Source organism: Pipistrellus hanaki, assembly GCF_964339955.1.
Source record: "Pipistrellus hanaki genome assembly, chromosome: 5".
NCBI classification, from domain to species: domain Eukaryota; kingdom Metazoa; phylum Chordata; class Mammalia; order Chiroptera; family Vespertilionidae; genus Pipistrellus; species Pipistrellus hanaki.
The window spans coordinates 72,794,632-72,822,225 of NC_140507.1; the positions used below are offsets into that span (position 1 = coordinate 72,794,632).

The 27,594-nt window shown below is 52.8% G+C and overlaps 2 protein-coding genes across 7 annotated transcripts in view; one reads left to right on the top strand and one right to left on the bottom strand.

Annotated features, from left to right (window-relative positions):
- On the top strand, nt 1–18,336 carry HDGFL2 (HDGF like 2). 2 transcript variants are annotated; one of them, XM_084883639.1, is made up of 16 exons: nt 1–189; nt 2,577–2,653; nt 2,745–2,883; nt 10,110–10,301; nt 10,765–10,881; nt 10,988–11,059; nt 12,171–12,336; nt 12,477–12,552; nt 12,652–12,967; nt 14,177–14,280; nt 15,270–15,343; nt 15,503–15,573; nt 15,920–16,021; nt 16,249–16,462; nt 17,083–17,215; nt 17,648–18,336. In XM_084883639.1, the coding sequence occupies exons 1-16, from the start codon at nt 118–120 to the stop codon at nt 17,748–17,750; spliced, it is 2,028 nt and encodes a 675-aa protein (XP_084739765.1). In that variant the 5' UTR covers nt 1–117; the 3' UTR covers nt 17,751–18,336. The 2 variants fall into 2 exon arrangements, with proteins under 2 accessions (XP_084739765.1, XP_084739766.1); XM_084883640.1 differs by having other exon boundaries at nt 2–189; nt 10,988–11,065.
- The window catches only part of PLIN4 (perilipin 4), a 13,557-nt gene continuing 3,910 nt past the window's right edge, over nt 17,948–27,594 (bottom strand). For 3 of the 5 annotated variants that reach the window (XM_084883625.1, XM_084883624.1, XM_084883623.1), the window contains exons 5-7: nt 22,654–27,484; nt 22,383–22,570; nt 18,527–20,435 (exon numbers count right to left, since the gene is read on the bottom strand). In XM_084883625.1, the coding sequence (XP_084739751.1) occupies nt 19,968–20,435; nt 22,383–22,570; nt 22,654–27,484 (5,487 nt within the window). In that variant the 3' untranslated portion in view covers nt 18,527–19,967. Of the gene's footprint in view, nt 20,436–22,382; nt 22,571–22,653; nt 27,485–27,594 lie in introns of all 5 variants that reach the window. The other 2 variants (XM_084883627.1, XM_084883626.1) reach the window with 1 other exon arrangement.

Sequence of the window (27,594 nt, forward strand, 5' to 3'; positions counted from 1 at the left end):
TCTCCGCCCCCTTCGCTCCCTGCTCCCGCCCCCGGCTTCGCCTCCCGCTGCCGCCTCCACCGCTGCCGCCGCTGCCGCTACCGCCGCTTCCCGCGGCCTGGGCTTCCCGCCGCCAGCATGCCGCACGCCTTCAAGCCCGGGGACTTGGTGTTTGCCAAGATGAAGGGCTACCCGCACTGGCCGGCCCGGGTGAGGCCGCGCGGGAGATATGCCAGGCGGGGGGTGGGGGGGTGGGGCAGTAGACGGCCAGGGCCGGAGAGACTCGTGCGCCCGGGTTCTGGGTGGGGGGGGGGGGGAGGGCCCTGGTCTGAGGAACCCGCGTTCTTGGAAGTCTGGGGGTCCCGGGCCTGAAATACCACACGCCTGGTGTCTGGGAGCTCCGGGCCCGGGGGCCTGGGGAGCCTCGGGCCTTGTGTACTTGAGAGGTCTTGGGGACCCTGGTTCTGGGGCACACACACGTTCTGGGGGGGTCCCAGGCCTGAGGGACTCGTGCGCCGTTTTTTTGTTTGTTTGGTTTTTTTTGGGGGGGGGGCAGACCTGAGGAAAGCAAGCCGCCGGTCTGGGGGTCCCGGGCTGAGGTAACTGTGCTTCGGGGAGTCCCAGAGTTGAAGGATGTTGGGTTTGGGCGATCTGAGCCCTGAGCGGGCATGGTTCGAGTTTGAGGGAGACCCGTGAGTCTGAGGGGAACTGAGGAACGTGGGATTTGAGGAGAGGGATCAAATGGATGGGAAGGGGACGCCCCACACTGAAGGACCTCATTGGGGAAGCCAAGTTCTGAGGGCTCTGCGGCCATGTGTGAGGGTGGCTAAGGGTGAGGGGTGCAGTAAGGGAGAAAGGCTTGAGGGTCAAGGCTGAGGAAGGCGAGGGCTGGAGGTTCTGTTCATAAGGTCAGTGGAGCTGAGAGACTTGATCTGATAACGGCTGGGACATTAGAGGTTGGAATGAGACTTGCTTGGGGAGACTCCCGCACTCGCAGAGCCTGGTGGAGGAAGCTGGAGGGAGGGCTTGGGGTGTGGTAGTCTTCCCAAGATGCTTGTATCAGAGAGGAGCCCCTTGTAAAGGAGGATGGGTTCCAAAAGAGAGCATATGAGGAGGAAGGGGGCTGGGCCAAGGGGACTTTGGGGACCCCCTTGGCAGGAAGCTGTGAGCCAAAGAACCTAGGTGGCCTAAGGATTCCATCCAGGTCTGAAAGGTAGTCCTGAGCCTTATCAGGTTTGCAGAGTGAAGTTCCAGGCACTGTTCAGGACAGGTCCGTGTGGAAGAGGATCTGGCGGTTATTTCAACCCCAGGTCTTTGTGCCAAAGTTGCCCAGGGCTGAGATTGGTGGAATATGTTTGGTTAGGACTGAAGGAATTTGGGGGTTGGGAGTACGAGGCTCAGGTAGCAGCAGGGCACAGTGAAAGGATGAGGCCAGAACAGTGCTGTGAAGTGGCTGGAGATTTCAGCCTGGACCTTCCCTCCCTATGGGTAGAAGTAAGCCGAAGGTCAGTACTTGGGGCTGGGGGTTTGGGTGCAGGGAGGCCATCATAGGATGTCAGGAGAGGCTCAGGGACCAGAGACCAGTTTAGAGCTAGTGCTGTTACTAGGATGCCTGGGCCGTGAGCTCAGAGGCAGGCCCTGGGTGAGGCCAGAGCAGAAGGTGGCCTGGAAAGCATGTTGGGCTGGGCCTCAGCTCAGGGTGATGGAGTTTGGGGATGCTTCTGTGTGGGAGTGTGGTGCTTGAGATGGATGTCAGAGATCCACAACCCAGGGCCAAGGATTTGAAAAGTAGCCTATAAAAACTGAGGAAGGAAGCTGAGTGAGGGGAGCAGGGAAGGTCTCAGTAGTCTCCAGGCATTGAAAAGAATGCTGAGGAATTGATGGGGACCCGATACCCATTTTAACCTGATTTGCTCACTGTTATTTTCTTGGAGGGCACCAGAGCAATGAAATTTTATGGGCACGTCCCTTCTTTCCAGAGTACCAGCTTCTCCCTCTCCAACCCCCTTCCAGCTGCCTCTCTTCAGCCCTGAACATTTCCAAGCACCTGATTGGAAGTGAAGGGGCTGCTAACCTCCTGTGGGATGTGACTGACAGCTGCCAGAGCCCATAGGCCTGTAGGGGAGGGTGGGACTTCTGGATGCTCAGGGCCTGTCTCCTGCAGCCCACCCCCCACCCTCTGTATCTTTGGAGCTGCCTGCTGCAGCCTCTTGTAGACCACCAGCCCCACCAGCCGCTCCCCTCTTTGAGGGAGGGGTTCTTGTGGGAGGGTCCTGGTAGTTCATAGAAGCTGAGCTTGGCCCCACCCCCGGCTGCTCAGAGGACTGTTTTTGGCTTTGCTCAGGTGAAGCACCTACCTTGGGGACAACCGTGTGTGTGGAGGAGGGGATAAATATGCAATTGAGGGGGGAGGGCAGGGTACATAGGAATGCAGATGCCTAACTGGAAGGTGATGCAGCATCTTCCTAGGTTGAAGGCTTCCCTTCTCCCAGCATGCTTTCCCTTAAGTAACTTGGCTAATTTCTGGGTGATTTTCTCGGTTAGTGGGTGAAGTTGCCCTGCCCCTCAGCTACCCCCTTACTGGCCTCTCACTGCAGATTGATGACATCGCTGATGGTGCTGTGAAGCCCCCACCCAACAAGTACCCCATCTTCTTCTTTGGTACACATGAAACGTAAGTGTCCCTCACTGGGCTTGATTTCCCCCAGGGGTACCTCCCAGGGTGGCCTGGCTCACCTAGGACCGGCTGTGGTTTCTCTTTCCAGAGCCTTCCTGGGACCTAAAGACCTATTTCCCTACGACAAGTGGAAAGAAAAGTACGGGAAACCCAACAAGAGGAAAGGCTTCAATGAGGGACTGTGGGAGATCCAGAACAATCCCCACGCCAGTTACAGTGCCTCTCTGGTGAGTACCTTGGGGTTGGGGACAGCTGTCGTGGGGTCTGCAGAGCCTAGTCAGGTGGTGCTCATGTGCCCTGGAGACTAGAAGTAGCCTTAGCTTGTCTCATAGAAAAAAGGAGAGGCTTCTGGGACAGGGCTTCTCCCCCTTGGTACTACTGACAGTCTGGGCTGGATCGTTCTGTGTGTGTGTGTGGGGGGGGGAGATGGCGACATGGGCACTATAGAGTGTTAGGCAGCATTCCTGGCCCCCACCCACTCGGTACCAGGAACATCCTCCCTCCCCCTGCTCTCCCCCAGTTGTGACAACCAAGCATGTCCTCAGACATTGTCTAGTGCCCCTTGGGTGGGGTGGATGGATGTGGGCTTACCCTTGGTGAGACCCACTGCTCTGGGATTAGTGTGAATTTATAATAGTGTTGTTAGCTCTTATAACACCTTTTGTTTTCTAGGGAAAACACTTTTCCTTTTAATAATAACCCCCACTTCTGCCATTACTGCCAGGTTTTAGACTCGGAAAAGACAGCAGTTAGTACATGTGAGACTTCTTGCTTGGGTGGAAAAAAAATCCCAGGGATCATAGAGATGACATCTTAGTGACAAATGGGTATCAGAAAACATTTAGGGAAGGGAAAGATCTAGAAAAGTTGAAGTTAAATTCATAGAAAGCTGTGGAAGGCTGCAGAAGCATGGCAGAGGGGTGTCTTGCTCTGGGTATTTTGGGGTGAGATGCAGATGAGGGGAGGCTAGGCTGGGGTTCTCCACCATGTTGTTAACCACTGCTTTTGGGGTTTCTGTGAGTGGTGTGGGGAGGCGGAGCAGCCTGGCCTCAGGATGGGTGGGCTCAAGATTGGCTGGGAGCAAACTGACCGAAGGGGGCAGAGCTTGGCTGGTAGGAAGAAAAAGTACTATCAGCAAGGTCTGTGGGGAGGGAAGCAGGAGTTGGAGAGGGGCTTGGTTCTGTGGGGCCAGGTCCTGCTTGAAAACTTTGGATCTTAAGATGGTTTGGGTGTTCCTCCTGTGGCTCAGTCCACCATCTGATCCAGCAGACTCCTATACTGACATCTGCACACAGCTAGGGACCAGGAATTCAAAATGACTGACACTTCTTGCCTTCCAGGAGCTCATGGCCCAGAATTCAGGGTTCACTCAGCAGATGGACCAGGCTCACATATTTAGTGCATGTTGGGGGGTATTTCACTTTTACCTCCAGTGATGGGTCTGGGAGACAGAAGCCCCCCTGCTTTGATACCCACTCTTTTCCTTTGCTTTGCATGTCCCTAACTGGGAATCGGAAGGTCTTTAAGGTAGTTGAGTTTCATGAGATCTTTTTCTGGCCCCACTTCAAGTTCTGTTTGGTTACTTCCTAAGCTTATTGTCTCCTGATGAATCATCACTCCACTTAATATTTATTGCACACCCACAGCTTGCTAAGCACTGTGTAGATGCTTGCCCTCGAGGAAACAGAACTCAAAAATGTTATGACCTTGACATTAAACTAGGCCCGTACAGGCTCCCCATGTTGAAAGTAGCTCTGAGTGTGAGAGCTTATCACTGCTGTTTGGTTCTCTAACTAGTCTATGCCTAAAGATGGAATATCAGTTTAAAAGCTAAATCCCTGGACCTCACCCCTCCTCCCCTAGAGGTTTAGGTATAGTAGTTTAGGGCTGAGGTCTGGGGACCTTGGGGTTTTTCTTCCCATGCATCATTCTAGATGCTTCTGGTGGAGCCAGTCAACAGACTTAGAGTCATTGCTTTATGGTACCTGACCAGTCTCTTTTTTCATCCTCTAAGTTTGCAGTTTATTTTTATATTTTGGGTGGGAATATAGTGTCATGGTACAAAATTGAAAAGGTCCAAAAGGGACGTACAGTGAAAAGTCATTCTTGCCTCTTGGTCACTCTGTTTCCATTTCCTCTTAAGATAGCCACAGCTACCAGTTCCTTATATCCTTTCAGAATTTTTTATTCATATAAAAACCTATAGCTTTCTTTTATAAAGCATATAACTCTCTACTTTGCTTTATCCCTCCAATAATATATCTGATGCCTGGCCCATGGCAACATGCAGAGAATAGCCTCATTCTTTTTGACAGCCTTAGCTCATCTGGTGTTCCTGCCAGGAGTGTATGGCAAGGCCTCTTCCACTTCCCTTAGCCAAGCCAGGAAGTGAAAAGTGGTATATATTTAAAAAATATATATATATTATTGATTTTTTACAGAGAGGAAGGGAGAGGGAGAGAGAGAGTTAGAAACATTGATGAGAGAGAAACATTAATCGGCTACCTCCTGTACACTCCCTACTGGGGATGTGTCCGCAACCAAGGTACATGCCCTTGACCGGAATCGAACCCGGGACCCTTCAGTCCCCAAGCCAACGCTCTATCCATTGAGCCAAACCGGTTTCGGCCATTTTCCCCATTTTACAGATGAGCAAACTAAGGCCCAGAGAGTTTACTTGATTGCCCAGAGGGACCTAGCTGGAATCTGAGACCTCTTTGTGAGGTGCTGTCCTGGGCACCATGGAATGTTGAGCAGATCTCTGGCCCCATGCACACAGTGTGAGGAGCACCCCATCATGATAACCAGAATGTCTCTAGACCTTGCCAAATGAGGGACAGAGTCACCCTTGGTTGAACACCATTGACCTAGAAGGATGCTATTTAATGTATCGGATCACCGATAGAGAAGACGTAAGGGGACCTATCTAAGGTTCTCAAGCTGGTTAGAATTGAGCTGGGACCAAAAGCTAGGCCTCCCGCCTTCCGGGGTGAATTATTTTTCCTCTGGCTGATATAGTCATGATAAAGGCCTGGAGGATGAGGAGGAAGGCCCCAAGAATAACCTCTATATCAGGGGTGGGGAACCTTTTTTCTGCCAAGGGCCATTTGGAAATTTATAACTGTCGTAGGCCATACAAAATTGACAATTTATTCGTAGGCTTAAAAATTAGCCTGCTAGCCTGGCCAGTTTGGCTTAGTGGTTGAGCATAAACTCATGAACCCAGGAGGTTGCAGTTTGATTTCTGGTCAGGGTATAAGCCCAGGTTGTGGGCTTGATCCCCAGTGCGGGCATGCAGGTGATAGCTGATCTATGATTCTCTCTCATCCTTGATGTTTCTATCTATCCAACTCTGAAATCAGCAACAATCTATTAAAAAAAAAATAATAAAAATAAGAGCAGTGCTATGTGGACACCTGAACCTAGGTTCAAGTGAGCAAATGTGTGTCAGGTACCTTGTAAGTGCAAGATAGTAGTTGGGAATGAGGAGGCCAGGCTGGATTTGACCTTCCCTTTCCATCTCCTTCACATCCACATTCATTAAGACGTTGAGAGAGCCTAAACCGGTTTGGCTCAATGGATAGAGCATTGGTCTGCGGACTGAAAGGTCCCAGGTTCGATTCCGGTCAAGGGCATGCACATTGGTTGTAGGTACATCCCCAATAGGGGGTGTGCAGGAGGCAGCTGTTCGATGTTTCTCTCTCATTGATGTTTCTAGCTCTCTATCCCTCTCCCTTCCTCTGTGTAAAAGAATCAATAAAATATATTTTTTTTTTAAAAAAACAAACAAAAAAACGTTGAGAGAAATGAGTGCTCATCTCACTCAGCCACTGGGTGTCCAAATGTCCCCCAACTTCTCCACATGGATCAGAGTTCCCAAAACCTTTGCTGGCAGGCACTTAGATACCACGGGCTGACCCAGATCAGAGTTCCTGGCTCTACCCACAAGCACAGTATAGGGCAAGTCACTTAGCTTCCAGAGTCTCAGTTTCCTTAATTGTGGACCATGTCCATTCATCCCAGTCCCATGGAGGCACAGTTGATCAAGAGCTTGGTAGAAGTGAGGAGGCATCTAATAAGCACCAGCTGTGTGCAGGACCCAGGCTTAGTGGCCAAGGTGAACGTGCCTTGCATCCCAGTTCTGACACTTACTTGCTGTGTTATCTTGTCACACCAGCTTTTTTCTCATCTGCAAAATGAGGATAACAGCTTTCACAAGTTAAACACAGAGAGAGAAAGAGAGGAGGGGGGAAGAGAGAGAGGTGATGAGCTCAGTGTTTGGTGGTTTGCACTTGAGTAACGCTTGCAAAAGATCTTTGGACCAGCCAGTTAGTCACTTACTCTCTAAGTGACAGACGGGGTAGCATCTCCTTCCTCTGTTTACCAGTGGTGCTCCTCATTCTGGAGGACAGTGACAGAAACCCACCATAAAGGTGTGATTCTTCTAGCGTTTTAGGTTTGGGCCTACACCTACTTAGTTTTATACTTTTTAATCTTGTCAACCATACAGACACGGCCCTGCCTCCCTGCCTAAGCTCACAGTGATTCAAGGAGGACAAAAGGTGTTTGGTGCTGAGCTGCCAAGTCCTGTCAACACATGATTCTCGTTTTTCTCTCTTGTTAAGTAGAGATTGTGGTGAAGGCTGGGAGGGCTGACTTCAATTTCTCGGAGAGGGAAGAGAGTGGCTTTATGTACAGAGGGAGCGTGGGGTGGGGAAGTAATGGCAGACTGAATCCCCTCCCGCCATTCCATCCACTCGTCTTTCCTGTGTCACTGTTGTCCCTGGTCCAGCTGTGGCGCCCACACTCCTCCTCTCACATTTCCATTCTCCCCTATTTTGATGTGCTGTTGGGACTTGGCCTCTACCTCTGTCCAGTTGTTCATGACCCCTCTTCCTTCCTCCTGGCCACCCAGCCACACAGACCTCCGCCTCTCCTTGCTCCTCTTTCTAGACTCACTGAGTTTGTCCCGTTGGTACAGCCCTCTCCTGTCTTCATGCCCTTTTGGTCCTTTTTTCTTGGTCAGCGTGCATACCCTGCTCTAATCCATTGAGCTCCAACTGTCATCACACCAAGAGAATGGGGCTTTTTTGGAGTAGTGTCTTATTTCTTAATTGGGATAAAATTCACATAACTTAAAATTCAGAATTTTAAAGCATACAGTACAATGGCTTTTAATACTTTCACAATGTTGTGCAACCATCACTACTATCCGATTCCAGAACATTCCTATCACCCCACGAAGAAACCACATTCTTCATTAGCAGTCACCCTCAATTCTCTCCTCCCCAAAGACTAGGAACTACTAACCTACTTTCTGTTTTGATGAATTTGCATATTCTGGACATTTCATATGAATGGAATCATGTATTTGGCCTTTGTATTTGTCTTCTCTCACCAAGCATGCTTTCAAGGTTCACTCGTGTTGGTTAGCATGTGTCAGAGATTCTTTTTTATGGCTGAATAGTATTCCATTCTATAGCAATCCCACCTTTTAATATTTATTTGTCAGTATGACATTTGGGTTGTTTCCACATGATTTCAGAAAATGTGGCTTTTAAGAATCTCAATCTTATTCTTAAAAAATAATCAGTTATTTAGAAAAGAGGTACATTCCGTGAAAAAGCCTGGTTAGATTTTACCCTTGGATTAGGCTGGGTGCCCCCCCTCATTCTGTGTTGTAATTGCATTTACTTGTCTGTATCCCCATTAGACTATGAGGTCCCAAGGGCAGAGACCCTGTCTTACTCGTCTCTAACCCCAGCACAGGGTCAGGCACATAGTAAGTATTCTGTGACGTTCATTGAATGACTGAATGATGGCTAAATACCTCGGGGCCCCATTTGTTTTCCTCACACAAACAAAACATACAGAAGTTTAAAAAGGGACCCGAGAAAGCTCTATGGCCTATCATTGTGCCATCTGCCTGACCTCGAGCCTTGATAATTCCTGCCTCACCTGGCCCGACCTAACCTCCCAGCCTCTCAGCTGTCATTTGCTTTTCTTTCGCTGTGCCTCTCCCCATCCCCCCTTACCCCCCACTTGTCCAGATTTCTTAGGAGAACCTTCACTTATGCCAATTCTATCTTCCCAAATGCGTCTAGCCCCTATCCCTTTGCATGCTTGGGACAAATGCTCAGCTGAAATGTCATATCTTCTGAGGTCCCCCTCCCAGTGCAAAATACTCCCACCACTTGGCATACACCTCTCTCTGACCCTTCCCACTCATGTGCTGCCCTTCATTGCTGCCCTTCACCACCGTGTGACATTGGCCTGTCCAGGTGGCTATGGTTGGTTTCTCCCATTAGATTGTAAGCTCCCCAGGGTCATATTCTGTTCATATCTGTGTGCTTACCATCTACCTACTACAGTGCCTGGCACCCAGTACCTCCTCCCAAAAGTGAGTTGTAAATGAGCCTAGCATATGGTTCAAATAGAACAAACGCCACACCTAAGGTTGTGTCAGTTTCATCTCTCTTTATGGCTGAATAGTATTCCATTCTATTGGAATTTGGGGTAAAGCAGAAATAGCAGTGTCTTGAAGTTTAAGATCTGTGTTAGGTCAGCTTTCTTCTCTTTTTTTTTTTTTTTTTTTTAAATATATTTTATTGATTTTGTACAGAGAGGAAGGGAGAGAGATAGAGAGCTAGAAACATCGATGAGAGAGAGTCATCGACCAGCTGCCTCTTGCACACCCCCTACTGGGTATATGCCCGCAACCAAGGTACATGCCCTTGACTGGAATCGAACCCAGGACCTTTCAGTCCCCAAGCCGACGCTCTATCCATTGAGCCAAACCGGTCTCGGCATCTTCTCTTAATTATGAGAATAATAATAATAATAGCAATAAAAAGCAAGCCTTGATGGATGTCTTGCCAGTCTGGGCACTGTCCTAAGTATATCACATTCCACTTGTGTCTCATCTTTGCGATAGCCCTGTGAGGCCGAAGTGGTGAAATCTTCATTGAAACTGAAAGGCTTGCCAAAACCAGTTTGGCTCAGTGGATAGAGCGTCGGTCTGTGGACTCAAAGGTCCCAGGTTCGATTCCGGTCAAGGGCATGTACATTGGTTGCGGGCACATCCCCAATAGGGGGTGTGCAGGAGGCAGCTGGTCGATGTTTCTTTCTCATCAATGTTTCTAGCTGTCCCTCTCCCTTCCTCTCTGTAAAAAATCAATAAAATATATTTAAAAAAAAAGAAAAGAAAAGAAACTGAAAGGCTTAAGTCACTTGCCCAGGGTTTTGCCAGGAGTCCCACAGTGCTTAAATCATAGCTTTTCCATCTCAGCCTCCTGCCTCAGTTCCCAGGGCTTTCTAGGCCTCAGTTTCCCCATTGGGAAAGCTGGCATTTAAGACACTGCCACTGGTGGGTGCTGTCCTCTGGGTCACTGCCCTGGTAGGGAAATCCACCCAAGCCTGAGAATGACCCACTGACTCTGCCCGCTCCCCACAGCCCGTGAGTTCTTCTGACAGTGAGGCCCCTGAAGCTGACACAGCAGGCAGGAGTGAGGACGATGAGGACAGGGGGGTCATGACCGTTACAGCCGTGACTACTGCAGCCACCAGCGACAGGATGGAGAGCGATTCGGACTCAGACAAGAGCAGTGACAACAGCAGTCTGAAGCGAAAAGCATCAACCTTGAAGGTAGGGGTGGGGTGGGGCAGATACACCTGACCTACCGGGCTAGTAAGTGCCCTGACTCTTTCTCCTTCCAGCCTGAAGTTGCATCCTGCAGCTTACTTACCCACTCCTGTTTTTTCAATCAGATTCATGAAGGGTCCCAGTTGACCTCATTAAAAGTTCCGGAGCAGGGGTGGGGAACCATTATTCTGCCAAGGGCCACTTGGATACTTATAACATCATTCTTGAGCCAGACAAAACTATCAACTTAAAAATTAATCTGCTATATTTGGTCAAACATTTAATTAACTGACTCCTAATGCCTTGGCTGGCCAGACCGAATGATTTCTTGGGCCTTATAGGCTCTTGGGCCAGAATTGCCCACTCCTGTTGTAGAGTTTGCGCTCTTTCCCGGGATAAGAGGGGTCAGTGGGAGACTGTTGGGCACATATGCTTTTTGGGTCTGTTTGGGTTGCTCTCCCTCCAGATGTCGGTCTCAAAACGAGCCCGGAAGGCCTCCAGTGACCTGGATCAGGCTAGTGTATCCCCATCTGAGGAGGAGAACTCTGAAAGCTCATCTGAGTCAGGGAAGACCAGTGACCAGGTGAGCAGGTGGTTTGCTCCTTGGGTGGGTGGGGAGAGATGCACAGGTGGGGGCCAAGCAGTGGCCAGCCAGGTGAATTCTGTTCAGCTCTCTTCTCTCTGCCCAGGATTTCACCCCTGAGAAGAAAGCCATGGTTCGGGTGCCACGGCGGGGCCCCCTGGCAGGACGGAAGAAAAAGGTAGAGGTGTGTTGTGTTTTTTTCTTAAGTTTGTTTTCATTTTCTTTATTTTTGTTAAATATATCATTACTGATTTCCAAGAGGAAGGGAGAGAGAGATAGAAACATCAGTGATGAGAGAATCATTGATTGGCTGCCTCCTGCACGCCCCCTACTGGGGATTGAGCCTGGGCATGTGCCCTGACCAGGAATCAAACTGGTGACCTCTTAATTCCTGGGTTGACGCTCAACCACTGAACAATACCAGCCAGGCTAGAGGTAGTTTTTCTTTTTTCATGCTTACCTGGGAGAAACTCTTAGAGCTTCTCTCCAAGGTCACCAACCACTGTCCACAATTAGAGTGGGGTCCTCTTTGGAGGAGGATAGGGCCTAGGCCAGGGGACTGCCGACTTCCTCCTCTGGTTTCACTGATGGCCTCCACCCCTAGTTTCTGAGTGCCATGTGTGCAGAGCACTTCCCTGAGGAGATGACCTATTTTTGCAGCTCCTGTCTTTTACTGGTGTTGGCATCAGAAGGGAGTGAAGCACTCTTAATTATCGTGTGTGTGTGTGTGTGTGTGTGTGTGTGTATGAGAGAGAGAAAGCTGTGTGTTGTATGTGTATATTTGTATTAATATATGAATTGTATGTGCAGGTGTGTGTATGAGCATGTGCATACCTGCACAAGTGTGCGCATGTATATGAGTGTGTTATCTGGCATGTATGAGCTGAGTTATATACAACTATTATGTGTAGTGTGTGCATGTACAAACGTGGATATGAGTGTGCATGTACAAGAGGGTGCATGTACAAGTGTGTGCCGGGAACTCGGGAGCTCGGAGACAGAGACAGTGGAAGAGGGCAGCGCATCTGGTTGGGCCTCCAGGCAAGATTTTAAAAAGCTCTTGCCACTGGGGAAAATCCTTGCATTTCACCCAGGAGGAGGGAGATCTGGGGAGATTATGCCCTGTGACCAAGGTGAAGGATCAGGCAGCTGGAGGCACATCCAGGGCTGCCTGTGATCCTAAGCCTAAAAAAGCTTTTTTAATTTGGAGGAGGTGAAATTTTGTGGGTTGGGGGCTATAAGGGGTGCTGGGGTCTGCTCTCTCACCTCCATGCCCTGGTCTCTTCCAGAAGCCACCATCGGCCTCTGACTCAGACTCCATACCGGAATCTGAAGGGGTCAAAGTTGAGCCAGTGGCCGTGACCAGGTCAGCCTCTTCCTCCTCTTTGGCCTCCTCGTCCTCCTCCTCAGACTCCGACGTGTCCGTAAAGAAACCTCCCAGGGGCAGGAAGCCAGGTAGGGTAGCTGGCACTGGTTCTGACCTGGTTCCCTGGGGCCTTCCCCACATGGGCCCTCGCCTCTGGGCGGGCCTGTGGGGGCCCCTTGCCCTGCCTGGGGGACATTGCAGAAGAAGGCCACCCCTTCCTTTTTCGTAGCTGAAAAGCCTCCCCCAAAACCCCGCGGGCGGAAACCGAAGCCTGAACGGCCCCCGAGCAGCTCAAGCAGTGACAGGTGGGTTGCTGCTGGTAGGATCCTCAGCCTGGCTGTGGGTGGGTTTGGAGCAGTGCCTTCTGAGGACCAGCCCCTTCTCTAATTGGCCCGCACCCCCAGCGACAGCGAGGAGGTAGACCGGATCAGCGAGTGGAAGCGCCGTGATGAAGAACGGCGGCGTGAGCTGGAGGCCCGGCGGCGCCGGGAGCAGGAGGAAGAGCTGCGGCGGCTCCGGGAGCAGGAGAAGGAGGAGAAGGAGCGGAGGCGCGAACGGGCTGAGCGTGGGGAAGCCCTGCAAGGGGGCAGCGGGGGAAGCAGCGGCGATGAGGTCAGGGATGAAGAAGAGCCCGTCAGGAAGCAGCGTGGCCGGAAGGGACGAGGACGGGGGCCCCAGTCCTCCTCTGACTCGGAGCCGGAGGCTGAGCTGGAGAGAGAGGTGCGCACAACTTGGTGGGGGTCTTGGTAGCCCCATGGGGGGGAGGGTGATGGGGAAACATGAATAACTGAAGAGTCTTCTCCCTAACATCCACCCTTTCAAGCAAGTCCATTCCTTTACCCAGCATGTTTATTGAGCACCTGTTGTGTACTAGACACTGTTCTGGGTGCTGGGGGAGTGGCGGTAAAGCAGTGGGTGACACACAGAGACCCTTGATGTTAAGGACCTGATATCTGAGGGAGGGAGAAAGAGTAAACAACATTAACATGTTATATGGTGCTTTCCAGAGCGTCCTGTGCTAAGATGATTAAGGCAAAGGGAAGGACATGAAGTGTTGAGATGAGAGGATTTCTATTTTAAATGGGGTAGACCCTAAGGCATCGGTTGGGAAGGTGACATGTAGGGATCTGAGTTAAGTGGAAGGTGATGTGGGAAGATAACTTGGAGAGCAACATCCTAGACTGTGGGCATAGCCTGTGCAAAGGTCCTGGGGCAAGACTATGCATGGCATATTGCAGGAAGAACAAGGGCTGTATGGCTGAGTCAGAGTGAGCCAGGGGAAGAGAAGAAGGTGAGGGCAGGGAGGGAATGGAGACAGGATGTGCAGGGCCTTGTGGACAGTGGGGAGGACTTAGGCTTTCACCCTGGGAGAGGTGGGAGACCTGAAGTCTGTGTGCAGACAAGGGGTGGATGTGACTTAGATGTTCACGTGTCCTCTGGCCATTATGGGTAACAGCTTGTGGGGTGAGCATGGGAGCAGTCAGGAGGACTCTGATGCCAGAGAGGGGCAGTGGTGACAATCAAGCACCATGTGTTGGTGTGGGCCTGAATCCGAGAGTCTGATTTCCAAGGTCCATCACGTTCTAGACCAGGATCCCACTTCATGTGGGAATGGAGAAAGCCTGACAACACCCTGTTCTCTCCCAGTCCCTTTCCCTTGTCCCAAAGGGGGGACCAAGTTCCCTGCCTCAGGAAGTGTCCTGCTTGGAAGAAGGAATACAAAGGGCTGCCCCACTGTTGGCGGTCCTTTCAGAGCCTGAGATCTGCTGCCAGGGATGGAGGGGACACGGGACCTTTCCCATTCCATCCTGTCCATTCTGCCAGCGCCCAGCAGTGAAGGTGGTGGCAGGAAGTGTCTTCCCATGGGGGATGGTTCAGGAGTTCAGAGCCAGCCCCTGCCACTCCAGCCCCTCTGTTTTGCTGCTGCAGGTGAAGAAATCAGCTAAGAAGTTGCAGCCACAAAGCACAGAGCCTGTGAGGAGACCCAGCCAGAAGGAGAAGAAAGGGCGCCCTGAGGAGAAGCCGCGATCCAGGTCGGCACTCACTTAGCCTGTCTGCCATAGCTCCCCGAGGCCCACCCTGGTCCCCAGGTTCTCACTGTCATTGCAGGCCTGGGCTTCCAAATTTAGTTCGGTAAACAGATCCTGTTGAAGTATCCCCTGTTCAGGATTGTGGTCCTTGACTGGGGTTTTCCAGACATCAAGTGAATGGGGGCCAGGGATTCTCAACACACCGTAGTGTGCAGGATGGCCCCCAAGCCCTCAGAGAGAATGACCTGGCCCTGCTGTCAACAGTGCCGAAGGGGGACCTGTCCCCAGACCAGTGGTTCTCGGGCTTTTTAAGTCCAAGACCACTGAGTTGTGGGGCCAGCACATCTCCAACATTTTGAAGTGGAATTCTAGCCATCGGTTGGAATCTGTCCACTGGGAACTTGCAGCCTGACTGCCAAGTAGAGTGTAGAACTGAAACCGTGTTAATGAGTGTTGCTGTTGCCTATGAATATCCGAGTGGATCGCCTTTTTATAACTTACTCTCTGGTCTTACGTACTAGACACTAACCCTCAGCCACACATAAAAAAGCAAAGAAAGCCGAAACCGGTTTGGCTCAGTGGTAGAGCGTCGGTCTGCGGACTGAAAGGTCCCGGGTTTGATTCCGGTCAGGAGCATGTACGTTGGTTGCGGGCACATCCCCGGTAGGGGGTGTGCAAGAGGCAGCTGGTCGATGTTCCTCTCTCATCGACGTTTCTAGCTCTCTATCTCTCTCCCTTCCTCTCTGTAAAAAATCAATAAAATATATTAAAAACAAAAAACAAACAAAACAAAAAACAAAGAACTTGGAGATTTCAAGTGGTTTGTCCCAGGTGCCTGTCTTAGATCAGGTCTCGATGGTCCCTGACAGCTTTGGGGCCTCCTAAAGGTTTTCTTCGGTAGCTCCCGGCCTTATTGGGGAGGATGGCAGTGGTTGGGGCAGGCTGGCTTCATGGATGTTGATCAGAGGCCTAAAGGGATTGAGTCTTCACAGGCCCTTGAAGGTGGAACGAACCCGGAAGCGGTCAGAGGGGTTCCCACCCGACAAGAAGGTCGAGAAGAAGAAAGGTGAGGGCCAGCTGTCACAGTTGCTGCCAAGGTCTTGCAGCCCACGGTTGCTGAGGTCGGGAGGGGGCAGGCTGCTTCTGTCACGTAGCAGTGCGCAGGCCCGTGGCCAAGTCGGTTTGGGAGCTTAGGCCCAGGCAGTGCGTTCTCTCCTGGCCACAGAACCTTCCGTGGAGGAGAAGCTTCAGAAACTGCACAGCGAGATCAAGTTTGCCCTCAAGGTCGATAATCCGGTAAGACACACCTTAGGGCCATAAAGAGCCACTCTCTCTGAGTGAAGCAGTCCTTGCCACCCCTTTATGTCTAGAATTCCCTTAGAAGTCTCCAGAAATTGAGGCAAATCCAGGGTTCCTCCGGGTTGATGGGACGGGGTGGGGGGTCCATTGTTTTTATTGTGTGTCCCCAGATGTGCAATGCTCGGTGTCCCTGCCAGCTGGCGCTGTGGACAGGACCCAAGAACCCTCTTAATCTGGGTCTTTCGGCAGCTCTTTCCACAGGGAAAGCCCCACGGCGTCCTGCTCTGACCTATCGGGTCGCCTAGGTGCTGTCCCTCCTTACTTCTTACTTTCCCACCCTCAGGATGTGAAGAGGTGTTTGAACGCACTAGAGGAGCTTGGGACCCTGCAGGTGACCTCACATATCCTCCAGAAGAACACTGATGTGGTGGCCACGTTGAAAAAGGTACCGTTGGAGCCCAGGGTTGGAAGCAGGCTGGGGTCTGCTTGGGGAGCCTGTGTTCCTAGCCACAGCTGCCCTTGGTCGGTGAGGAGAGGGCCGGTGGACTGCCGAGGGGAGTGCCAGTCTCTGTGGGAGGTGCCCAGGTGGTGGCAGCAATAGGGAGGGTCTAGGGTGGGGTGGGGGGGAATGAGGCCCACTACACTCCCTGAGCCAGGCCTCTTGGCGGGCAGATTCGCCGTTACAAGGCCAACAAGGAGGTGATGGAAAAGGCTGCGGAAGTCTACACCCGGCTCAAGTCTCGGGTCTTGGGACCAAAGATTGAGGCCATTCAGAAGGCAACCAGGACTGGAGTGGAGAAGGAGCCGACTGAGGCGGAGAAGCCTGAGGAGGCTCCAGTTGGAGAGGAGGCCCCTTCGGAGAGGGGAGAGGATGAGGCCGGTGCTGGTGAGGAGCTGGGTGGGCTCCTCCCTGATAACAATATGGTGTGTCCTGGTGCTCTCTGCGCAGGCCTGGCTGTGTCCCCAAGGCAGCTGGTGCCTGGTACACACACACACCTATGCCCCTCACGGGCTCTGGACTCTCAGAGTCAGGCAGTGTAGGAGGCTGTGTGTGTGTGTGTGTGTGTGTGAACATTCCTGTGAGGCACAGGCCTTGGGCTGGGGCTGGAGGGTCATGGGTGAGCTGAGGAAAAAGGATGTTTCCAGCAAGGACAGCGGCCTTTGGGGCGGGAGTTGTTTCTGTTGGGGTCACCTGGTCCTGATGACATGCTTAGAGCAGCCCTTCAGACTGATGTTTGGTTGGCTCGGCTGAAAAAGCCTCAGCAACCTGGGGGTTAGCCCAGCAGGCACTCATTTACTGGCCCCTCCCTTTTTCAGCCAACCGTAGCCCGGTGGAGCAGATAGTCCCCATGCAGCTGGGAGGCACGGAGGTAGAGGTGATTGTGGACACATGGGGCCAGGATCCTTCAGGAGTGTCGAGAGTCCCAAAAGCTGCTCTCAAAAGGAAGGGACAGGGGTCCTGGGCAATAGCACCACTGTGTCGTATGACGCCCTTTCCTCCCCCAGATCTCTCAGCCTCTGTGAATGGTGAGGCCACATCCCAGAAGGGTGGGAGCATGGAGGACAAGGAACAGGAGGAAGGACAGAACTCGGAAGAGGGGCCGGTGGGGGGCTCCTCTGAAGACTTGTTACACAATGAGTAAGTGTCCCTGGGGCTGTGGCACTGGGGGTGACACTCTATAAGAAAGCAGGGGGTGGGGGTGACTTGCTGAGAAGGCACCCTGATGTCTGGGCTGCTTATCATGGTCAGGGTCCCAGGGACTTGGCCCCCATGTGCTGGCCTCCCATCCCCTATTTTAGCAGCAGACCCCTCTGGACGCCCCAGTCGAGGGAGCGAGCTGCCCTGGATCAGATCCTAGGGACAGTGGCTTCCTCCCAACTCTCCAGGAATGGGTGCAGGCAGTCTCTGTCACAAGCATCCTTGGGTCTGGTGTGCGGCCTGCTGAGAACCCCAGACCATTCAACACACACCCACTGCGTTGGGCACGGCGGGATGAGCCTAGGGCTGTTAGATGGAGATAGACAGACAGACAGGCAGTGTGCTCACCCCCACCGTGCTGTGCTTCACCAGCAGCGCGAGGGAGGGCCCCGACCTGGACGGGCCTGGGAAGGACCGGCAGGAGCGCCAGAGGGCGCGCGTGGACTCTGAGTCCCTGGACGACGAGGACAGCTGAGCCCGGGCAGCCCGGCAGCCAGGCCCCGCCTGACATGTAGATGCCCGTAGGCCTGCCCCCTCCTTCCCGGCCGCCCAGGGAGCAGAGAACTGTTGGGAGATGCTGTGCTCTTCATTTGTATTTGTCCCTCGGGGTTTTTTTTCTGCCCAATTTCTGTGATTTCCAACCAATATGAAATGACTATAAAGGGTTTTTTTAATGAAAAAAATCACTTTTATTGGCTTGGTTTTCTAGTGTTACTGGTGCAGCTGGGCTAGAATGGGGAGAGGTCTGTAGCTGTCAAGGGCCCTATTGGGGACAAAGGGTTTAAGCCATAGTGTCACCCTATACAGTGAATGTGAGCTTGGTTTTAATGGCGTTCCTGGCCCGGCAGGCCTGATGCTGAAGAAATGGGGTGGGAGCAAGGCCTTTCCAAAACTAATAAAGGAAAAATAAAACTCTCTGAACTTCGAGGCTCAAATGGAGGCTGTGGTTTGATGTCCTGGGTTTGGCTGCCCAGTGCCCAGAAAGGAGAAACAAAGAGGCCAAGAGGGCAGGTCTGGGACAGTGGCTACCATGCTCCACTGGCTCAGTCGTTTTCCCTCTTGCCCAGGCTGCAGAAGGCATTGTGAGGCCCCCTACCCCCCCCCCCGTCAAGAACCAATGTGCCTGGCACTGCCAGTTCGGGGCATTCAGTCCAGGAAGTATCCTGTGGGTTGTGTTCTTTACACATTCAGAGAGCGTAAGCACTGGGGGCAGGCCTCCCTGTGTGACATTGGGCAAGTGGCACTCCCACTCTGGGCTTGTCTTTTCTCACCTGGATAGGGGGTGACTCCAGCCTCTCAGGGAAGTCTAGTGGATTTAGATGGAGGATGAGTGTGTGTGACTCCCAGCCAGGCACCTGCCCTCGGCAGTTTGTGGCTAAACAGTGGCCTCCTTTGTGTCCCCCTGTTCTGGGTGAGTCCACGCATCCTAACTAAGAGGGAGACTGCGGTATGGCAGGGATTTCTTGAGTCCTGCCCACCCTCCATTTAGTTTGGCTGGCCTTGAAGTCAGGTCACTCTGCTGGGTTTCTGTGAATAGCTGTATTCCCAGTGTCTTCACTCCAGATAACTTAGGTGTTGGAAAGAACATCTCGGAAGGTTCACTGACTGGGTCCTTTGCCAAGCTGGGTGCCAGCACCCCAATGCAGGAGTCCCTCCCAGATGCTGGCAGCCTTTGGTAACCCTTAGGGAGAGCGAGCCCATTCATTCTGGAGCTCAGAGCACCTCATCATTTCTGAGAAGGGGGTACAGTGTCGGGGCATGCTGTCGGCATGGTGCAGGTTCTGGGAAGATGGAAGCTGGACCTGGCTTGGGCCGCTGGTGTTCTGATGTCCAGCTCCCAGATGGAGAGAAGCCTAGGCCAACATCCTGAGTTTTCACATCTGGGGGCAGGGGCAGGGGGCTTGGACCTCTGGCTGGGATTGCAGGGATGCTCCCGACCATCGCAGGCCCAGGTCTCTAGCCTGGAGCACATTACCAAGACCTGAACGATCATTCAGCACCTTGTCCCGTACTCCTTGGGGCCCTGTCCCTTGTGGGGAAACCCTTTCATTCCGCCATAGGCAGCCTCTGGGCCCAGATGCCCCAGGGACAGAATCTCAGCTCTGTGATCTTGTGATTGGCCTGTAGGACCGGGCAGGTGAGTAAGCAGAAGAGGTCGGAAGGGGCTTGATTTGTAGCCCCCCATAGTCCCTCTAAGCAATGCAGTCCTCAAGGCAGGCCCTGAAAAGCTGGAGGGAGGGGGGCAGCTGGTGGCTTTGCCTCACAAAGCCCCTTATCTAGGCCACATTCAGCAAAGGCACTTGGGACCCTGCCTCCGGAGGGTGGTGGCATTCTGTTACATTGTGGTGCAAGGTGTTTGCTAGGTCTGGGGTAGACGCTTTCAAAATGAGTACATAGAAGCAGGATTACCCGCTGAGCTGGTAGCTGAAGGCTCAGACTGGGTAGAAGACCTCTATCCCTGCAAAGATAATGGGACTCCTAGTGGGGACTGCTAGGAGAATCTTCTAGACTTAGTCACATTTCACTTCTTTTTTTATAACTGGAGTGCTTGCTCAGGATCTCAATGACATAAAACCTCTGTCAATGGTCTTAGCAACCCTGGGCTCCTAGGCCAGCCATGCTTGGGAGGAAAGGTGGATGGGGCAGTCCCAGAGCTTCAGGGAGTTGGGGCTGGAGAGGCTCTGAGAAGGACCTATAGCTGCTGCCCACCAGGGTGCAGGTCAAAGGGCCCCACCAGCCAGCTGAGTGGGGGGCTGTGCTGCACGCTCTCCAGCTGCTTCTCCAGCTCTTGCCAGGCCTGGCCTACACTCTCACGGCTCTGAGCCAGGCTCTCGGCTGGCAGCTCTGCAATGGAGCTGGCAGAGGAGACAACGCCATAGAGCTCACAGAGGCTGTGTCTCGCCTGCCTGACCCGCTGCTGGAGCTCGGCTGGGAGACCCTGGAGGCTGGAGGCTAGGGTGCTGTAAGCCACGTGGAGCTGCTGGATGAGTGCACAGGTCCTGGACAGAGCTCCCAAGTCTGTCACCTGCAGGAAGAGGGAGAGAGGTGAGCAGGGGTCAGAGAGGAGAAGACCCTGGGGGCCTTGTCTTGTACGTACCTCTTGGGTGCCAGCTTTATCCGTCCGTGACTGTCCTTCTGGAGCCTGCTTGGCCTTTTCAATCTGTAAAGAGCCCAGCAGAGAAATGAGGGCTTTTGGCTATGACCTTTCACACACTTTCTCCTAAGAATGACATGAGGAGCTGGGGTGGGAACTCCCTGGCCTGGAGCTGTGTGTCTAAACCTTTGTGTAGCATGGTGGGAGTGTCACAAGTTTAGAGCCAGCTACCCCTGACAGGCCTGTCTTCTCTTGTAGAGTGGCAATAATCCAAATCCTCATGAGGTCTTCAGCGAGATCAAATAACAGTTGATGGAATCTTGTCACTCCCCAACTCAAAGCCCTCATGTGGCTCCCCATTCCCTGTTGGATAAAACCAACACCTCCCAGTGGTCTGCACAACCTGCCCCCAGGGTATCTCAGATCTCATCTCCCGATAACACCACATCGCGATCATGTACACCACCGAGCCCTAGGTCCCTGGGCTCTCCCTCCCCCGTCCCCACCTTCACTCTACCCTGTCACCCTAGCTGTCTTTTTCTTCTTTGAACACATAGCTTGTTCTTGGGCACTCTGGTGTTTTTAAATTGATTTTATTTTTTATTTTTAAAAATATGTTTTTATTGATTTTAGAGAGAGAAGAAAGGAGAGCGACAGAGAGAAACATCAGTTGGCTGCCTCCTGCACACCACCTACTTGGGATGGAGTTCACAATCCATCCAGACATGTGCCCTGCCTGGGAATCAAACCTGTGGTTCATAGGTCGATGTTCAACCACTGAGACATCTCAACCAGTCTTAAATTGATTTTAAAGAGGAAAGGAAAGAGAAAAAAAAAACCACATCGATTTGCTCCGCTTATTTACACATTCATAGATTGATTCTTATATGTGCCCTGATTGGGGATTGAACCTGCAACCTTGGCATATTGGGATGATGCTCTAACCAACTGAGCTACCCAGTTAGGACTGGGTAGTCTCTTCTTATGGTCCCACTTCTCCCCACCTCCGCATGGCCCCTTGGCATTCACAATGTGGCTCCAAGAGGCGCGCTCCTGCCCAGCCTAGACCCTCTCTGTCTGCATGGTTGTCTTGTTTCTTTCTTTGCATCCCTTTTTGTAGGTATATCAGTCCCTTATGGTCACTTTCACTTTCCACAATTTCAGTTCCTGCAGCCAATCACGGTTCAAAAATATTAAAAGAAAAATTCCAGAAATAAACAATTCATAATTTAAAAATGGCTGTTCTGAATAGTGTGTTGAGATTGCAAATGGCCTGCTCTGTCCTTCTGGGACATCCCTTTGTCCAGTGTCTCCACACTGTAGATGCCCCTCCTGTTAGTCACACAGTAGCCATATCAGTTATCAAATCAATTATCGGGGTATCACAGCACTCATGTTCAAGTCACCTTATTTTACTTAATGCAACAGTAACATCACAGTATGTTATAATTGCTCTATTTTATTATTACTGTTAATCTCTCACTGTGCCTAAATCATAAATTAAACTTTATCATAGACCGGTTTGGCTCAGTGGTAGAGCGTCTGTCTGCGGACTGAAAGGTCCCAGGTTTGATTCCGGTCAGGGGCATGTATGTTGGTTGTGGGCACGTTCCCGGTTGGGGGTGTGCAGGAGGCAGCTGGCCGATGTTTCTCTCTCCTCGACGTTTCTAGCTCTCTCTCTCCCTTCCTCTCTGTAAAAAATCAATAAAATATATGTATTTAAACTTTATCATAGGTATTATATGTGTTGGAAAAAACAGTATATTTAGGGTTCAGTCTATCAATGGTTTTAGGCATCCACAGGGAGTTTTGGAAAATCTCTCCCAAAGATATGGGGTCGGGGGCACTACTGTATTTGGTTTGATTGTCCATCTCCCTTTCTGGGACACAAGCCCCACGAGAACAATCTGTGGCTGTCTTAGTGGCTGACAGATGTCAGGTCACAGCCTGTGGTAGGGGAAGTCATGGGGAGATATTCTGAGAAAGACACCCTGGAGAGGGGAACACTCTTACCAGCCTAATGGAGTCCTCAAGCTGGGCCAGTGTAGCCCTCGCCTGGAACTGGCCATGCTGCAAATGGCTCAGGGTATGCTCGAAAGCCCGCTGGCGAAAGCTGTGGGCCAGATCACCAAGACGCACGAAGTAACTGCTCTGGTCTGCTGCGGGTACCCTGGGCCCAGGCTCAGAAGCCACCAATTGAGCTGGAAGGGAAGATGAGATTACTCAACCCAAGAGTCCCATTGCTGTACAGATGACAAGCACCCACTAAGACTGCTAGTCTCACCTTGCTCCTCAGCGTTCATGGGGTGGAAGATCTCCCGCAGTTCCTCTGGAAGTGTCAGGAAGCCCATGACACCTTCATGGCTGTGCATGGTGGCCATGCACCCTGCATCCTCCGTACCCAGTGAGGTTCCTTGTGTGATTCTTACCACAGTGGAACCAAGGCTCTGGGTTCTTGCAGTGGCTTCTGTGCCAGGGACATGGCCTGCACAGAGAGTGTCAGGGAGGCTGGAGACCATGCAGGATGAAGCCTCCAGGGGGTTTACCACAGTTTGTTGCACAAATTTGTCTGTCTCCGAGTCCTTGGTGAGTCCACCATAGGAGCTTTCCCCAGAAGCTGGTAACCAATTCTGTACAGTGCCCAGACCAATCTGGACAGCGCCCTTGGTCAAACCCATTGCCCCATTGAGGCCAGTGGACACTGTGTCTTTGGTGCCAGTCAGGAAGGTCTTGGAGGTGTCCACACCAGTCTGGACGGCACACTTGGCCATATCCATTGCCCCAGTGAGTCCAGTGGACACCGTGTCTTTGGTTCCCATAAGAACAGTCTTCGAAGTATTTATGCCAGTTTGGATGGCACCCTTGGCTACACCCACTGCCCCGGTTAGGCCGGTAGACACAGTGTTTTTGGTGCCAGTCAGGATGGTCTTGGAGGTGTCCACACTAGTTTGAACAGCACTCTTGGCCGTTCCCATTGCTCCTGTTAGACCAGTGGACACTGTATCTTTGGTGCCAGTCAGGATGGTCTTGGAGGTGTCCACACCTGTCTGGACTGCACTCTTTGCGACACCTATTGCCCCAGAGAGGCCAGTGGACACTGTGTCTTTGGTGCCAGTGAGAACCGCCTTGGTAGTGTCCACACCAGTTTGGACAGCACCCTTGGCCACACCCATTGCCCCAGTGAGGCCAGTGGACACAGTGTTTTTGGTGCCAGTTAGGATGGTCTTGGAGGTGTCCACACCAGTCTGGACAGCACCCTTGGCCATTCCCATTGCTCCGGTTAGGCCAGCGGACACTGTGTCTTTGGTGCCAGTGAGAACCGTCTTGGTAGTGTCCACGCCAGTTTGGACGGCACCTTTGGCTACACCCATTGCCCCGGTGAGGCCAGTGGACACTGTGTCTTTGGTGCCAGTCAGGATGGTCTTGGAGGTGTCCACACCGGTCTGGACAGCACCCTTGGCCACACCTACGGCCCCGGTGAGGCCAGCGGACACTGTGTCTTTGGTGCCAGTGAGGACTGTCTTGGTAGTGTCCATGCCAGTTTGTATGGCACCTTTGGCTACATCCACTGCCCCAGTGAGGCCAGTGGATACAGTGTTTTTGGTGCCAGTTAGGATGGTCTTGGAGGTGTCCACACCAGTCTGGACAGCACCCTTGGCCATTCCCATTGCTCCGGTTAGGCCAGCAGACACTGTGTCTTTGGTGCCAGTGAGAACTGTCTTGGTTGTGTCCACACCTGTCTGGACAGCACCCTTGGCCACACCCACTGCCCCAGTGAGGCCAGTGGATACAGTGTTTTTGGTGCCAGTTAGGATGGTCTTCGAGGTGTCCACACCAGTCTGGACAGCACCCTTGGCCATTCCCATTGCTCCGGTTAGGCCAGCGGACACTGTGTCTTTGGTGCCAGTGAGAACTGTCTTGGTTGTGTCCACACCGGTCTGGACAGCACCCTTGGCCACACCCACTGCCCCAGTGAGACCAATGGACACTGTATCTTTGGTGCCAGAAAGAACGGTCTTGGTAGTGTCCATGCCAGTTTGTATGGCACCTTTGGCTACACCCATTGCCCCAGTGAGGCCAGTGGACACTGTATCTTTGGTGCCAGTCAGGATGGTCTTGGAGGTGTCCACACCAGTCTGGACTGCACCCTTGGCCACACCTACGGCCCCGGTGAGGCCAGCGGACACTGTGTCTTTGGTACCAGTGAGGACTGTCTTGGTTGTGTCCACACCGGTCTGGACAGCACCCTTGGCTACACCCATTGCTCCAGTGAGGCCAGCAGACACTGTGTCTTTGGTACCAGTGAGAACCGTCTTGGTAGTGTCCACACCAGTCTGGACAGCACCCTTGGCTACACCCACTGCCCCAGTGAGACCAGCGGACACTGTGTCTTTGGTGCCAGTCAAGATGGTCTTGGAGGTGTCCATACCGGTCTGAACAACACCCTTGGCCATTCCCATTGCTCCGGTTAGGCCGGCAGACACTGTGTCTTTGGTGCCAGTGAGAACGGTCTTGGTAGTGTCCACACCAGTTTGGACGGCACCTTTGGCTACACTCATTGCGCCAGTGAGTCCAGTAGACAGCATGTCTTTGGTGCCAGTTAGGATGGTCTTGGAGGTGTCCACACCGGTCTGGACTGCACCCTTGGCTACACCCATTGTACCAGTGAGTCCAGTAGACACTGTGTCTTTGGTGCCAGTGAGAACCGTCTTAGTAGTGTCCGTGCCAGTCTGGACAGCACCCTTGGCCACACCCATTGCCCCAGTGAGGCCAGTGGACACAGTGTTTTTGGTGCCAGTTAGGATGGTCTTCGAGGTGTCCACACCAGTCTGGACAGCACCCTTGGCCATTCCCATTGCTCCGGTTAGGCCAGCAGACACTGTGTCTTTGGTGCCAGAGAGAACGGTCTTGGTAGTGTCCACACCAGTTTGAACAGCACCTTTGGCTACACCCATTGCCCCAGTGAGTCCAGTAGACACTGTGTCTTTGGTGCCAGTTAGGATGGTCTTGGAGGTGTCCACACCGGTCTGGACAGCACCCTTGGCTACACCCACTGCTCCTGAGAGGCCAGCGGACACTGTGTCTTTGGTGCCAGAGAGAACGGTCTTGGTAGTGTCCACGCCAGTTTGTACGGCACCTGTGGCCACACCCACTGCCCCAGTGAGACCAGCGGACACTGTGTCTTTAGTGCCACTGAGGACCGTTTTGGAGGTGTTCACGCCTGTCTGGACGGCACTCTTTGCGACTCCTATTGCCCCAGTGAGACCAGTGGACACTGTGTTTTTGGTGCCAGTTAGGATGGTTTTGGAGGTGTCCATGCCAGTCTGGACAGCACCCTTGGCCATTCCCATTGCTCCGGTTAGGCCAGCAGACACTGTGTCTTTGGTGCCAGTGAGAACCGTCTTGGTAGTGTCCATGCCAGTCTGGACAGCACCCTTGGCCACACCCACTGCCCCAGTGAGGCCAGTGGACACTGTGTCTTTGGTGCCAGTCAGGATGGTCTTGGAGGTGTCCACACCGGTCTGGACTGCACCCTTGGCCACACCCACTGCCCCAGTGAGGCCTGCAGACACTGTGTCTTTGGTGCCAGAGAGAACGGTCTTGGTAGTGTTCACACCAGTTTGGACGGCACCTTTGGCCACACCCACTGCCCCAGTGAGACCAGCGGACACTGTGTCTTTGGTGCCAGAGAGAACGGTCTTGGTAGTGTCCACACCAGTTTGGACGGCACCTTTGGCCACACCCACTGCCCCAGTGAGGCCCGCAGACACTGTGTCTTTGGTGCCAGAGAGAACAGTCTTGGTAGTGTCCACACCAGTTTGGACGGCACCTTTGGCTACACCCATTGCCCCAGTGAGTCCAGTAGACACTGTGTCTTTGGTGCCAGTTAGGATGGTCTTGGAGGTGTCCATGCCGGTCTGGACAGCACCCTTGGCCATTCCCATTGCTCCGGTTAGGCCAGCAGACACTGTGTCTTTGGTGCCAGTGAGAACCGTCTTGGTAGTGTCCATGCCAGTCTGGACAGCACCCTTGGCCACACCCACTGCCCCAGTGAGGCCAGCGGACACTGTGTCTTTGGTGCCAGAGAGAACGGTCTTGGTAGTGTCCATGCCAGTTTGTACAGCACCTTTGGCCACACCCATTGCCCCAGTGAGACCAGCGGACACTGTGTCTTTAGTGCCACTGAGGACCGTTTTGGAGGTGTTCACACCTGTCTGGACGGCACTCTTTGCGACTCCTATTGCCCCAGTGAGGCCAGTGGACACTGTGTCTTTGGTGCCAGTAAGAACGGTCTTGGTAGTGTCCATGCCAGTTTGGACGGCACCTTTGGCTACATCCATTGCCCCTGTAAGGCCAGTGGACACTGTGTCTTTGGTGCCAGTCAGGATGGTCTTGGAGGTGTTGATGCCAGTCTGGACGGCACCCTTGGCCATTCCCATTGCTCCGGTTAGGCCAGTGGACACTGTGTCTTTGGTACCAGTCAGGATTGTCTTGGAGGTGTCCACACCGGTCTGGACAGCTCCCTTGGCTACACCCACTGCCCCAGTGAGGCCCGCAGACACTGTGTCTTTGGTGCCAGTGAGAACCGTCTTGGTAGTGTCCATGCCAGTCTGGACGGCACCTTTGGCCATTCCCATTGCTCCAGTTAGGCCAGCGGACACTGTGTCTTTGGTGCCAGTCAGGATGGTCTTGGAGGTGTCCACACCAGTTTGGACTGCACCCTTGGCCACACCTACTGCCCCAGTGAGGCCAGTGGACACTGTGTCTTTGGTACCAGTGAGGACTGTCTTTGTGGTGTCCAGGCCCCCCTGTACAGCCCCTGTCACCATATTCATAGCACCAGTCACTCCACTGCAGATGGTGTTCTTGGTGTCGGTCAGCACCATCTTGGTGGTATCCACACCAGCCTGAAAGGTCCCTTTGGCCATATCCACTGTCCCTGTGACCCCACTGGCCAGAGCCTCCTTGGTTCCGGTGTGCTCAGGTTGGGACATTCCAAGACCTCTCTGCGCCACACCTTTAGCTGAGTCTGTCATGTTCGCCACTCCAGAGGAGATGGCATCTTTCGTTTTGGTCATCATGGAGCACACCTGGTCCTTCACCCCAGAGATCATCTGACGAGAAAGGACATGTGTGGTCAAGAGCAGAGCTGGGAGGCAGACTTCTGCCAGCCTGATTCCTGATGGGCCTGGTAATGGTATCTGTCACCCAGAGGCCCTGCCTC